Source organism: Gymnoscopelus braueri, assembly GCF_963280865.1.
Source record: "Gymnoscopelus braueri genome assembly, chromosome: 16".
NCBI classification, from domain to species: domain Eukaryota; kingdom Metazoa; phylum Chordata; class Actinopteri; order Myctophiformes; family Myctophidae; genus Gymnoscopelus; species Gymnoscopelus braueri.
The window spans coordinates 20,804,455-20,816,954 of NC_137616.1; the positions used below are offsets into that span (position 1 = coordinate 20,804,455).

The window sequence follows — 12,500 nt, forward strand, 5'->3', positions numbered from 1 at the left end:
AACCTCTTAAACCTTTCAAACCTTTCAAACCTTTAGAACCTTTCAAAACTTTAGAACCTTTAAAACCTTTAAAACCTTTCAAACCTTTAAACCTTTCAAACCTTTAACTCTACTAACACTATCAATACTCAATACCATCAACATTCTTAGCGATCCCACACTGTTTCTTCAGGAACAGTACCTTCTAGTTATATATAATATTATATAGTATTGTAATCAGTAAAAGAATATCATTGTCACGTCCCACGGGGGAACTTCAGTTTCCAGCTTCACCCAGCTGAGTGCTGTCCACAGAGGAGCACGGTGCAGTTAGGGGTTAAGTGTCTTTCTCAGGGACACGATGCATTGCGCTGAGAGCTGGAATTGTACCTGGAACCTCTGGAGTCCTAGGCGGCCTCACTAACCATTCTGTTATGGCTGCCTCCATTATATCACTTTATAATGTTACAGCATATTATAATGTTGTGTAGTTTAACCTATAATAATACAACTCAATATTTTTTATAATGTAATGTATCCGTTTAGTAAATAATAATCTAAATCGGCACAGTAACTTACAATATTTGAGTCTGAGATGTAGTGGAGTTGAAGTATAAAGTGTTGGAAAATGTAAATACCCTGTATAAAGTAAAAATAAAAGTAAAACTCCAAACCGCACCTAGCAGTACTTATGTAAATATACTTGGTTACTTTCCAGCACTGCTCTTAGAGTTACAAAATAATAATGTTACAGTGTAGGAGGATCTTACTCTCCTCTTCTGTTCCCAGGTTCACCCGGCCTCAGCACAGCCACACCGTTACTCTGCTCTGATTGGTCCTCAAGGCATTGGAGGAGAGAGCCAGATACAGCCAATCCCAAGGGAGCTTTTACAGAGCTCCCTCCCTACGTGCACACAACACACACACACACACACACACACACGCACACACACGCACACGCACACACACACACACACACACACACACACACACACACACACACACACACACACACACACACACACACGCACACACGCACAAATATTATAGTGACCCTCTCCAGCTCCCTCAAACTGTGAGGACAAGGCTTCCATGTCATTAACCTGTAATATGACAGAATATTAGTTATGTTCATGGAAATTGCCTCACACCGGATGTCCCTGTCATTGGACATCAAAGGTTTATGATCTTGTGAAAACGTAATATATCTCCACTCCCTTAACCCGCTCATAATTCTCTATTATTGCCCAGAATATCCATCATGTGTTTCATTTTTCTCCCCACTTGGCTCTCACACAGCAAAATCCTCAGCGTTCACTTATCCATTTGTAAACACAAATGGACCATCCATTTGGTTACATTTGTACATTATCTGAGTATTTTATTGTGTACTCCCCCTGTGGCTTCTTTGCACTTTCTTGCAACCTCTCTAACAAGTTATTTCTGTTGTGTCCTTTTCACCTTCTCATTCTGCAGCTATATTGATGTTGCTGTGTTGCGAGAAATCACAATTTGGGCTATTCTTATCTCATGTATCATCAGAAAGCAGTCTGTGAGGGAGAGAGAGCTCAGAGCTGCTTCAACCAAGCCAGAACTATAAAGGTGTGCTCCGCAGGGCGCTGATCTCTGCCAGCTGTTGTTTTTAAAACAAGCTTGTAAATTAACTGTGTTCTTACTTGAAACCTGGAGTATGTACCGGAACAATGTGCATGTCATAACAATTTCAAACAAAATACAGGCAAATCCTTTTTCACTTCCAAAGACATCTAATATCAATTAACTACATTAACTACATTATCATCCGACAGGAGTGTTTGTCCACTGCACGGTAAGTAAGACAAAATAGTAGCACTTAATAGAATGTATAAATTAATAAACACTTTTAATAGGGAGCAGAAAGCCCCGCGATCTGCATGTGTTGAACTCGAACTGACCTGAGCCCCAACCAGTGGTGTGTTCTACCGTGTCCCGCTGTATACGCCGTATACAGTGTAGATTTTTTGGGGGAAAAGCGTATACAGTCTACTAACCATTTCATCCATTGAAAACGCGCTAGCGTATACCCACGACCATGCGCATCTCGTGCAGGGAATGATTATCGTATACCTCCGGAAAAAAACCTAGACCACACCACTGGCCCCAACTCCTTATGGAACTTAATTGTAACTTTACGATGAATGCTAAATCATAAGTATTATTGTCACTACCTGGGCCGGTGAGCCATGTCATTTTCCCGACGTTAAGCTGTGTGTGTTTGTTCAGCGAACAGCCACAGCCTGCAGTTTCAGTGAATATTTGTGTTCGTGTTTGTGTGTGGTAGCCTTGCTAAGCTAGCATTGGACATTAGGTATTGTGGTGTGGTGCTTAGCGACATGGCTACATGTTAGGTTTAACACTGAAATTTAACTCATTTACTTCCAATAACTGAGTGACTTGGTTAAAATAGTTGGATAGCGGACATTCTCATACATTTTTTACATACCAACCCCTCCTTATTGTACTAAAGAAAATTGACAGTCATTGATCACAACACAGACAGCTGTTTTTATGGTTTGTGTGTGTGTGTGTGTGTGTGTGTGTGTGTGTGTGTGTGTGTGTGTGTGTGTGTGTGTGTGTGTGTGTGTGTGTGTGTGTGTGTGTGTGTGTGTGTGTGTGTGTGTGTGTGTGTGTGTGCGTGCTTGCGTGCGTGCGTGCGTGCGTGTGTGTGTGTGTGTGTGTGTGTGTGTGTGTGCGTGTGTCTGGAGAGAGAGAGAGAGAGAGAGAGAGAGAGAGAGAGAGAGAGAGAGAAGGATGGTAATGAGGGTATGGTAATGACCCTGGGCATTGGGTGTCCCCCTCGGTGGCCGTGCAAAAACCATCTGGAACCCGTCCCTTCCCGGTGACATCACATGACCGGCATAACCTTTCACCCTAAAACGGCCAATTAGCAGCATGTCCCTCCATAACTGTCTCGGTCCCTCCTTCAGTCGCTCTTTCTTTTTCCCACAATCCCCCTCATTCCCCCTCTCCACCTGTTCCTCCATGTCACTGGGGGGCTGAGAGTGACACACTGAAAGGGAAATAGTCACTGGAAATGTTTCCTAAGTTGCTGAACAATTGCACAAAACACTGCAGCACTACTTCGTCATTATGACCAATAGCAAAAATCTGCATGCTCGCAAGTTGTCGCAGTGTTATGAGCTTGAAGATTGCCTGTTTTTGCTGTTTGGGGGGATTTTATCTATTAATTTATTTTGGAAAAAAAATTAGGAAAGAAATATAGAAAAATAGGAAAGATTCGTATATTTCTGAAACTGGGTCAGAAATAGGGATGCCAGGGTTACTGTGGTTAAAAGAGGTAGGTACCTAATGACGCAGCACAGTCAAACCTGAGGATTATTTGCACCCATGTCCTGTGATGATCTATGTCTCTTTGTTTGGGAAATGATCAAGAAAGACCGTTTTAATGGCATCACATCTATGTCTGTGTTTTATCTACATGCAGCAGGCAAGCATGGAGTGTAACCCTAACCCTAACCCAGAATCCTTTTTTGTTATTTCCGCACTATTTTAATCTCTCTCTCTCTCTCTCTCTCTCTCTCTCTCTCTCTCTCTCTCTCTCTCTCTCTCTCTCTCTCTCTCTCTCTCTCTCTCTCTCGCTCCCTGGTGAATCCTTGTATCTCAGAGGTGATCATCAATCTAACAGGCTCTATTATTCTTTTCCACTAAGTGCTTTGATTTCAAGCCCACCCAAGAGATTATGCCTCAGACCCCCTCACTCCCCTCCAAACTCCACTCCATTTCTTCACCTATATCTCTGCTTCTCTGTTTTTCTCTGTATCTCTCTCTCTCTCTCTCTCTCTCTCTCTCTCTCTCTCTCTCTCTCTCTCTCTCTCTCTCTCTCTCTCTCTCTCTCTCTCTCTCTCCTTGTTTCAGTCCTGTGTTCTCTTCTCTCCAACCACACCTTGTACTTAAACTTTTCTTTTTTCTTTTTTAATTCCCTTCTCTGTGACCTCTTCTTTCATGCAAACCCAACTAGATATCAGGCACAGTTACTGTATCTGGGTGGTTTACTATGATATCATAGCTGACTGTACTGTCATATAATAACTCAGTGGTTCTCAAACTGGGGTTCGGGGACCCCCAGGGTTCCTTGAGGGGGTTCCAGGGGGGTACCCAGCAAGATTTGTTACAGTAATAGCAGCCAAATCAGTTTAACCACTTTAAACAGCAGATCTAAGCTCACAACACTATTTTCAAAAATATAAAAATATATAAAAGTGTTGAAGTCACAAATCCTGTATGAGGGTCCCTGGCACAAAATATTTTAGGTGGGGTTCCTGGTCACACATAATAATTTGGGGGTCATGAGTTTGAGAACTCATGACCCCAAAGTTTGAGAACCACTGTAATAGCTGACAGAGATTCTTTTGAGCAGTTTTTGTTAGCAGTATGTACACAGTTCATGAAAACTCAAAATAATTAAGGGATCAAAGTGTTCCCTACATTTCTTTGAGCAGTATAGTTTGGTGGTTTACTGTGATATAACATAACTGACAGATATTGGTTGGTGGTTTACTGTGATATAACATAACTGACAGATATAGGATGGTGGTTTACTGATATAACATAGCTGACAGATATAGGTTGGTGGTTTACTGTGATATAACATAGCTGATAGATATAGGATGGTGGTTTACTGTGATATAACATAGCTGACAGATAAAGGTTGGTGGTTTACTGTGATATAACATAGCTGACAGAGATATAGGTGGCAGCGCTTGTTTAGCTGCACAAAGACACCGGAAGGAAACGGTCAGAGGGCAGCCCTCTAGAGACACACGACTTATCCTCATAGACACATGGGTTGTGCCGCAACAGTGACATATAGGCCTACATCTGGAGGGTCACACACACACACACACACACACACACACACACACACACACACACACACACACACACACACACACACACACACACACACACACACACACACACACACACACATGAATTCACACTCTCTCTGTTTGATGTATAATTATCTGTGTTCATTTCTCCATTTGTCAGAGGGTGTATACCAAATCATTTGGTTACATTTTGTGAAATTAATTAAAGATGTTACTTGTATATTATTCACACTAAGATACTTTGTATCTCTGTTGTTGTTGTTGTTATTATCATTATTATTATTATTATTATTATTATACACTAATAATAATCAAGCAAAGCACAAGTGATCAAACATGTTTCAAGAGGAGAGACGATTAGATTAATTAGCCTATGCCACAGTGCAACTCCACTCTTGCACGTGACAGGCAAGCAGCATCATCCATCTTTTTTCTTCCAACACCCTAAGCCCCCCCACTTAAAGCCTGCTTGTTGTTTGGGCTTGCACTGAGTGGGCCAATGCTCAGAGCATCGGTGTGGAATGACGTGGAAGGACAAACAGCGGTTCTGGGGTCCCCGGTGTCTGTTACATCTGTGGGGACCGAGGCGCCAGTGCGCCATTTGAGACCTGACACCCCCGTCTTTGCGTTTTATCCCATTAACTGGCCACCGGTGCTGAAAGTAGCATGATTGGGCTATGGTCAATTAAGGTAGGGCGCAACTTTATCCATTTAGCCTATAGCTGCAAGCTGCTAAATGTGGTGTTGTTCAGTCAAAACTCAAAAGGCCTAAGCCAAACATGGGCCTAAAATAACAAACAATGGTCTGAAATTCTGAATTCATTATAATTCCAAACGTTGTTAATTTATTATGCATAATATAATATGCATAATAATACAAATAATAATAAAAATTGGCTAATAATAATAATAATAATAATAATGATAGTAATAAAGCAGTAGGGTAGTAATAGTAGGCCCTAATAGTAGCCTATAGGCTAGGCCCTAATCAGATGAGGATGATTTGGGCTTTCAGTACAAAACTGATGATGATGATGATGATATTAGTTTTTAACTAAAGCAAATAAGATAAAGGCCTGTATTTTTTACTGGCTAATCGAAGTGGCATCAATAACAATTAAGACAATCGAATTAAAATAACTAATGAATTGAAAACACCTCTGTATTTTTCATTAGACTAAATGTTACAATTCAACTGTGCAATTAATCTTCTTTCATCCTATTTTAGCTATGAAATGCAAAATTGCCCAAGAAGTGAAAATTGAGGAGCAATTATGCTTTTTGTCGTTTACGCAATGCTTATTGTTTGAGATAAGGCCACATTCTTGTAGGCCTATCATTTTAACCACTATGGGTCAATTTTCATTATTATTTTTCACATGACACTGTTTTTGCAGGTTGGTCAATGGTCACCCTAAAACAAAACTTTTTACAAAACTTTTGTTGGAATAGCCTACACTTTTTTTTTTTTTTTAAGAATCCCAGTCCTCCTCCCAGCTTGTGGTAACGCCCCCGGTCATGAACATAAAGTCAGATCCTTGCAGCGTGTTGCTTCCAGATAGCTGCCGTGTCTCTGTGTGTTTCATTCCAGCATTCCATTCACTGTCTATCTGTCCATATACCGTTACAGTTGCTCCCATGTTTTGAACCCGCTTCCACCGAGGTCGTCCGTCCGTCCGTCCATCCACCATGTCCACCGGATCCCTCAGTGACGTCGACGACGAGCTGTTGGACGGCATCTTGAAGTTCGGCGAGTCCGGGACGGAGAACGACAGCGCGGAGGAGGAGGAGAGCAGCTCCAACTGCGAGGAGGGCGGCGGCTCTGCCCCGGAGCGGAGGGGCGCCCAGGGCAAGAAGAAGAAGAAGAAGAGGAAGAGGAGCGCGTCGGACGGCGTGGCGCACGAAGGAGGCAAGCAGGTGCAGAGGAACGCGGCCAACGCACGGGAACGGGCGCGGATGCGCGTGTTGTCCAAAGCCTTCACCCGGCTGAAGACCACGTTGCCGTGGGTCCCCGCGGACACCAAGCTGTCCAAGCTGGACACCCTGCGCCTGGCGTCCAGCTACATAGCGCACCTGAGACAGATACTGGCCAACGACAAGTACGAGAATGGATTTATCCACCCTGTGAACCTGGTAAGATCATCTATGCTGACCTGTTGCATCATCATGAACCTCTCTGGGCTGCAGAGTCCTGCATGCAGGCCTTCAAGGAGTGAAAAATAAAAAATAAAGCAATGGTTCTAAAACTTTTACATTTCAAGGTCTCAGACAGGGTACAAATGGTTCCATTTGTACACTGTCTGAGTTATATACTTGTAAGGGTCAATTTAAGGAACCCAGAGAGTCCCTGCAATCCACCTTGAGAACCACTGGCTTAAAGCATGCAGGTGCTTGGGAGAGGTGGGGGAAAACATACATTTTCCTCTGTTCTGATGCAAAACCTTATAGCCTTTATTATAGGCCTGTATGTTGGCCTACCCAAGCCTGCTCAAACAATATGCATATTCAGTCAGTGATTTGTTTTAAAATAGAATTGAATGCAATAGCATTATATAGAGCTTGACTAGCTCTATATAATAATAAACAATAAACCATATGTCTCTAGACTTTAAATTATTCGTTAAGGGTATGTTTTCAGGCCAGGCCCCTGCTTACATTTTTTATTTGAATTTGATTTTGAGTTTGATTGAATTGTAAACCAAAACCTATTATCAGAAGTTTCAGAACAGATTTTTTTCACCCTATACCTAAATAACTTCTCCTATTTTTCCTTAGACGTGGCCTTTTATGGTTGCTGGGAAGCCCGAGACCGATTTGAAGGAGATGCTGAACAGTACGAGGCTATGTGGAACAACCGCCTCATAACCCAGGGAACGGACACCTGTTGCATAAGGACAATAGCCTATACTTTTCCACAGACATTGGTTGTGTTTAGCTTCAGATGATGGACAGAAATGCATGTCTCATCTTCTCCACAGACTTCTCGAGTGGGAATAACCGAGCGAGCGCGTGCACTCTTTCGTGCGTTCCTGTAAAGATTTATGTTTTATTTAAATGTCTTTCTTGTGCCACTTAACTGTCTTTGCTGGTTCAAAGATAACATGTGTGCTTTAGTTTGTTTTTTTATACCCTTCAGAAGTGCCATTATAGACCTACGTTTTTCACACGAATGGGCCAGTTTTGGGGGCTACATGATGACATTGGAAGTGCACATGAAATATTCAAGTGTCCTGTCAAAAGTTCAAGTAGATTACATGTATATAAAATATATTGGCTACATTTTTACTCTGCGTGCAGGACTAAGAATGCCTTTTCATTTGACTCGTTTTTTCTTTGCTGTGAGTGTGGGCCAGTTCTTTGACCTTGCTAACCTTTCTTATCACACCATCCCTTCAAAATGTCCTATAGCAAAAAACTTGTGCAGCTACAAAGAGCGTCAGTGCACAGATAAGCGTTGCGCTATTTGTTTTCTTAATCTCTTAAAGTCAACAGTGGACACAGTTACCATGAGATAAACAAATTGTTGCAATCAAAGATGATTTAGGTGCTTTTGGAAATTCTCATGCGAGGCTGTTTGTCATTAAGGCCAAAGGAGGTTTGAGTTTCCTTTAGTTTCTTTGCCCATTTAATAAATTGATAGTGTAATTGCGAAGGTATGTTATGTGCAAGAAGTTTGTTGTTTGAGGTCAGACATTTTCAAAGTGGTAAATGTGCACACTGCGCTTAATCCCGCCCCAGACACGTTGTTTAATTCGCGCGGGTTATGACCGCTGTGTTTACATTCTGCCGACAGTTATTTATGCAGCGTCCGCTGGCGAGAGAGGAGGCGTATGACTCAAGCTCTCTCTCATCTCTCTCTCTCTCTCTCGTCTCTCTCTCTCTCTCTCTCTCTCTCTCTCTCTCTCTCTCTACATTTTGTAGATATGATTCCTGTTTTAGTCTATTTATAATCTAGACAAACAGGTGAATAAGACCCTGGCCGATATAGTTTATTTAGACATTATATTCACTTATTCAGAGATCAGTTTCGATTGTGATAAGAACACTTTAATTTTATATTTCATCTAGACTAACCTGTTTCATACACAGTGCACATTCACGCACAAGATGTGTCCTATTTTTTTATTTAAAAAAAAAACACATTATAGCCTATAGGCCATAACAAACAATGTCCGTCACTTTCCTTTTTATTTTTATTCTATGTTTTCATTTTATAGGGCCTGGTTTACATAATATTATTTGATGACACATCAAGTGTCACAGCCTTATACACAGAAGGGCAGGTAAACCCAAACAGATGTGTCAAGACATATCCAAGCGACTAGACATTGAAATAGAATGTCTATTTGCTCGTTGTTGAAGTAGTAAGCAACGTTTCCTCAAGGACCCTCACCCAATACATCAATGGCATGTGGCAAGGCCCCAGAGGGACCACCGGGGAGAAAATAAACTTGGCAGCCGATCTCTGGGGCCAGCTGCACAGAGGTGCTGCTGCTGCCCGAGAGAGAGAGAGAGAGAGAGAGAGAGAGAGAGAGAGAGAGATGAGAGAGAGAGAGAGAGAGAGAGAGAGAGAGAGAGAGAGAGAGAGAGAGAGAGAGAATGGTCATTAATGAGATAGCAGGGGCCAGGGTTCTCATGCACTGAGCAGGCTGCTGGCTAATTGTTTAGTTGGACGGCTGCCCAAACTCTCATGCAAAAAAAAAAGAAGGGGGGGTCTGGGGTAAAAAGGAGGAGAGGAATCATATTTTGTTTGGAAAGATTCTCTATTGTTTTCTCTTTCTCAAGAGATCAGCATCTGCACTTCAGCAACCCACATGTTGAACAGACATCTCTTCTTATATAGCTTGAATCCAGAGGTTCTCAAAGTGGGGTCTAGGGACCCCGAGGGGTCCTTGAGGGGGTTCCAGGGGGTCCCCAGCAAAATTTGTTAACATATCATAACGATCATCTTAACCACTTTAACCCTACATTGACTGTTAGAAAATAGCCGACAACGAGCTCACAAGTTGTGAGCTTGTAGATCTGCTATTTTCAAAAAATCTTGAGAAAAAAAAGGTGGCACACAATGAAACATTTTAACAACAAAAATATTCTTTGTATATTAATTTGGGGGTTCTTGACATGAAAAGGTTTGAGAACCACTGCTAATAATAATAATAATAATACATACAATTTATATAGCGCTTTTCTAAATACTCAAAGTCGCTTTACAGAGCAGAATAAAAACAACTTTATTAGAATCGACTAGTTAAAAAGGATTAAAACTATAAAATCTGCTTTACTTAAATCAAATATTTTACATCAAAATTCCTCCCATCACACTTATCACCCCTTCCAAAAATGTTTATCATATCTGACATTCCCTGTCTCTGTCAACAGAGTTCAGTCCAAGACTTCCATCTCCTGGACAAAATACAGAAACAGTGACTTTTCTTCAATTCAATTCTTAGCAAAATAAATATTGGCCATGGATTAGAGATCTATAGGCCTACTTCTGAAAATATGTTGTATATATTTATATATATAATATATATATATATTGTCCCTATCTTGTTGTTGTTATCATTATCATTATCATTATCATTATCATTATCATTATCATATTATTATTATTATTATCATCATTATTAGTATTATGATGATGATGATGATGACGAGGACGAAGATGATGAAGATGATTATTGTTATTATTATTATTATTATTATTATTTAGGACATAATTGCATATCTCATCATGAATACATAATTATCATGAATAAAATAGTGATGTAGTCTTGATGTAAGGTTCTCTCTGGAGTCCTCATACAGTAGGCTTCATGCACTTTGAGAACCATCACACTGTAGAGAATGTATTGTAAGACTGCCATCTTCTGGTGAAATACAAAATTGATCAAATTGTCAAAATGAAGAATATACAACCCATGCCTGCCCCAAACAACATCTCTTGCATAATGGATTATGTACCATTGAATTGACCTTGACCTTGAATGTGAAGTTGACCATCATTCCCAGACACAGACATATAATGCAAGTGTGGACAGCAGAATAGAGTAGCCTACCCTCACCCTGCCAGCATGCAGAGGAAAAACCTTTGTGCAGTTTTAATCTGAATAAGGCCTTTTTTTCACTTTATCACTTATTTTTCTAGTTTCACCTGACAGTGAACAACAGGAATGTGCTGCTGCGGTTGTTGTGATAATCAAAGATTGCATGCTGCTGGGAGATGCATATCACCAACAGCAAAAATAACATAATACCTGTACTGCAAATTCCACGATTGACTGCTTATTTCCTTAAACAGCTGCACTCCCATTGTGCCTTCATCTGTATGACCACAGACAGAGCAGTAAAGAATCCATGTGTGGAGTGTTAAAAGGCCCAACACCTACAGTGTTCATTAAAGCAGCAAAGAATACCACTATCTCGTCAAATGGTACTATCTACTTTTATCTACTTTTTTACAACATTGGCACCTCAGGGCTGTTCTCGTTAGGCCTACTCAGTTCTCCCTCCTTGCCTCCAACCCAAGACTGGTTCCAAAATATGACAGCTCTGCCAATTTGATGCCTCAACAAAAGGGAGCAATACAGTGTGGTGCAAACCTACTTGTTTGTCTTTGATCTCAGTTTGTTATGGGGCCAGCACCTGCCTTCAAGAGGTTTTGGATGCGCGTGACTTCTTTTGAATGATTCAGCTCTGCCAACTGCCCCGTATTTTCTCCTGTCTGTTATAAAGACAAAAAGTGTGTCATGGGAAATGCAGCATGTTTATTTGATGCTATCACTATCCAAACAAAGAGAGAAACAGACAGACATGTAAAGAGACTGAAGGGAAAACAGAAAGCAGAAACTGAGGCAAAGTATTGCTGTGTGGAAAGCCAACATCTTGATCACTAGCCTAAAGCCAACATCTTGACCACTGGCCTAAAGCCAACATCTTGACCACTAGCCTAAAGCCAACATCGTGACCTCTAGCCTAAAGCCAACATCTTGACCACTAGCCTAAAGCCATCATCTTGACCACTAGCCTAAAGCCAACATCTTGACCACTAGCCTAAAGCCAACATCTTGACTCATCTTGACCACTAGCCTAAAGCCAACATCTTGACCACTAGCCTTAAGGGGAATTCCACCTTGGCTGGGTGAGATGTTTTAGGCTTTTGGTCATCCAGCAGAGGCTCTGAGCCACTAGGCTACCGCTACACAAGGCCTAACTATTTTTTTTCCAGTGCATATAATTAGTTTTTAATGAGCTCAATCTCCTTAACATTTTAATTAGCAAAATAATATTGCTAAGGATGCTATATAGTCTAATGTATAACTATACAATTAAGTAGGCTACAACACAACAATGAAATGTTCAACAGCCTACAACAGCTAGTTTCTAACAGTGGAGGACACTAGTTTCTCATTTAAACCAGAGGGTGGCGCCAGAGGCTAATTATCCAATCATAATGCACGCCTGTAACGTAAAGCCTAATTTATGCTCCGTCGCTCGATGGTGTCGCGTGTTGAAAATATCAGAGCTACAAGCTGACAAGCAACCGTCGTGTGACGAAGTAGGCTATGTTTCGGGCTTCAGAAAAGTGCACTAAGAAGAAACAGAACGGTGTTGAGGAGGTGAGAATGGATG

General features: G+C 41.2%; 1 protein-coding gene across 1 annotated transcript; it reads left to right on the forward strand.

Annotated features, from left to right (window-relative positions):
- The first annotated feature begins 6,538 nt into the window (after positions 1–6,538).
- tcf21 (transcription factor 21) lies at positions 6,539–7,962 on the forward strand. Its single transcript, XM_080453082.1, has 2 exons — positions 6,539–7,001; positions 7,644–7,962. Exons 1-2 carry the CDS (start codon positions 6,558–6,560, stop codon positions 7,731–7,733), a joined length of 534 nt encoding a protein of 177 aa, XP_080309208.1. The 5' UTR covers positions 6,539–6,557; the 3' UTR covers positions 7,734–7,962.
- Positions 7,963–12,500: the final 4,538 nt, after the last annotated feature.

Bases quoted from the DNA above. Each gene is read 5' to 3' on its own strand.
- tcf21 (XM_080453082.1), top strand. From the start codon at position 6,558: ATGTCCACCGGATCCCTCAGTGACGTCGACGACGAGCTGTTGGACGGC. The intron at 7,002-7,643 runs GTAAGATCATCT...ATTTTTCCTTAG, and splicing joins TTATCCACCCTGTGAACCTG to ACGTGGCCTTTTATGGTTGC.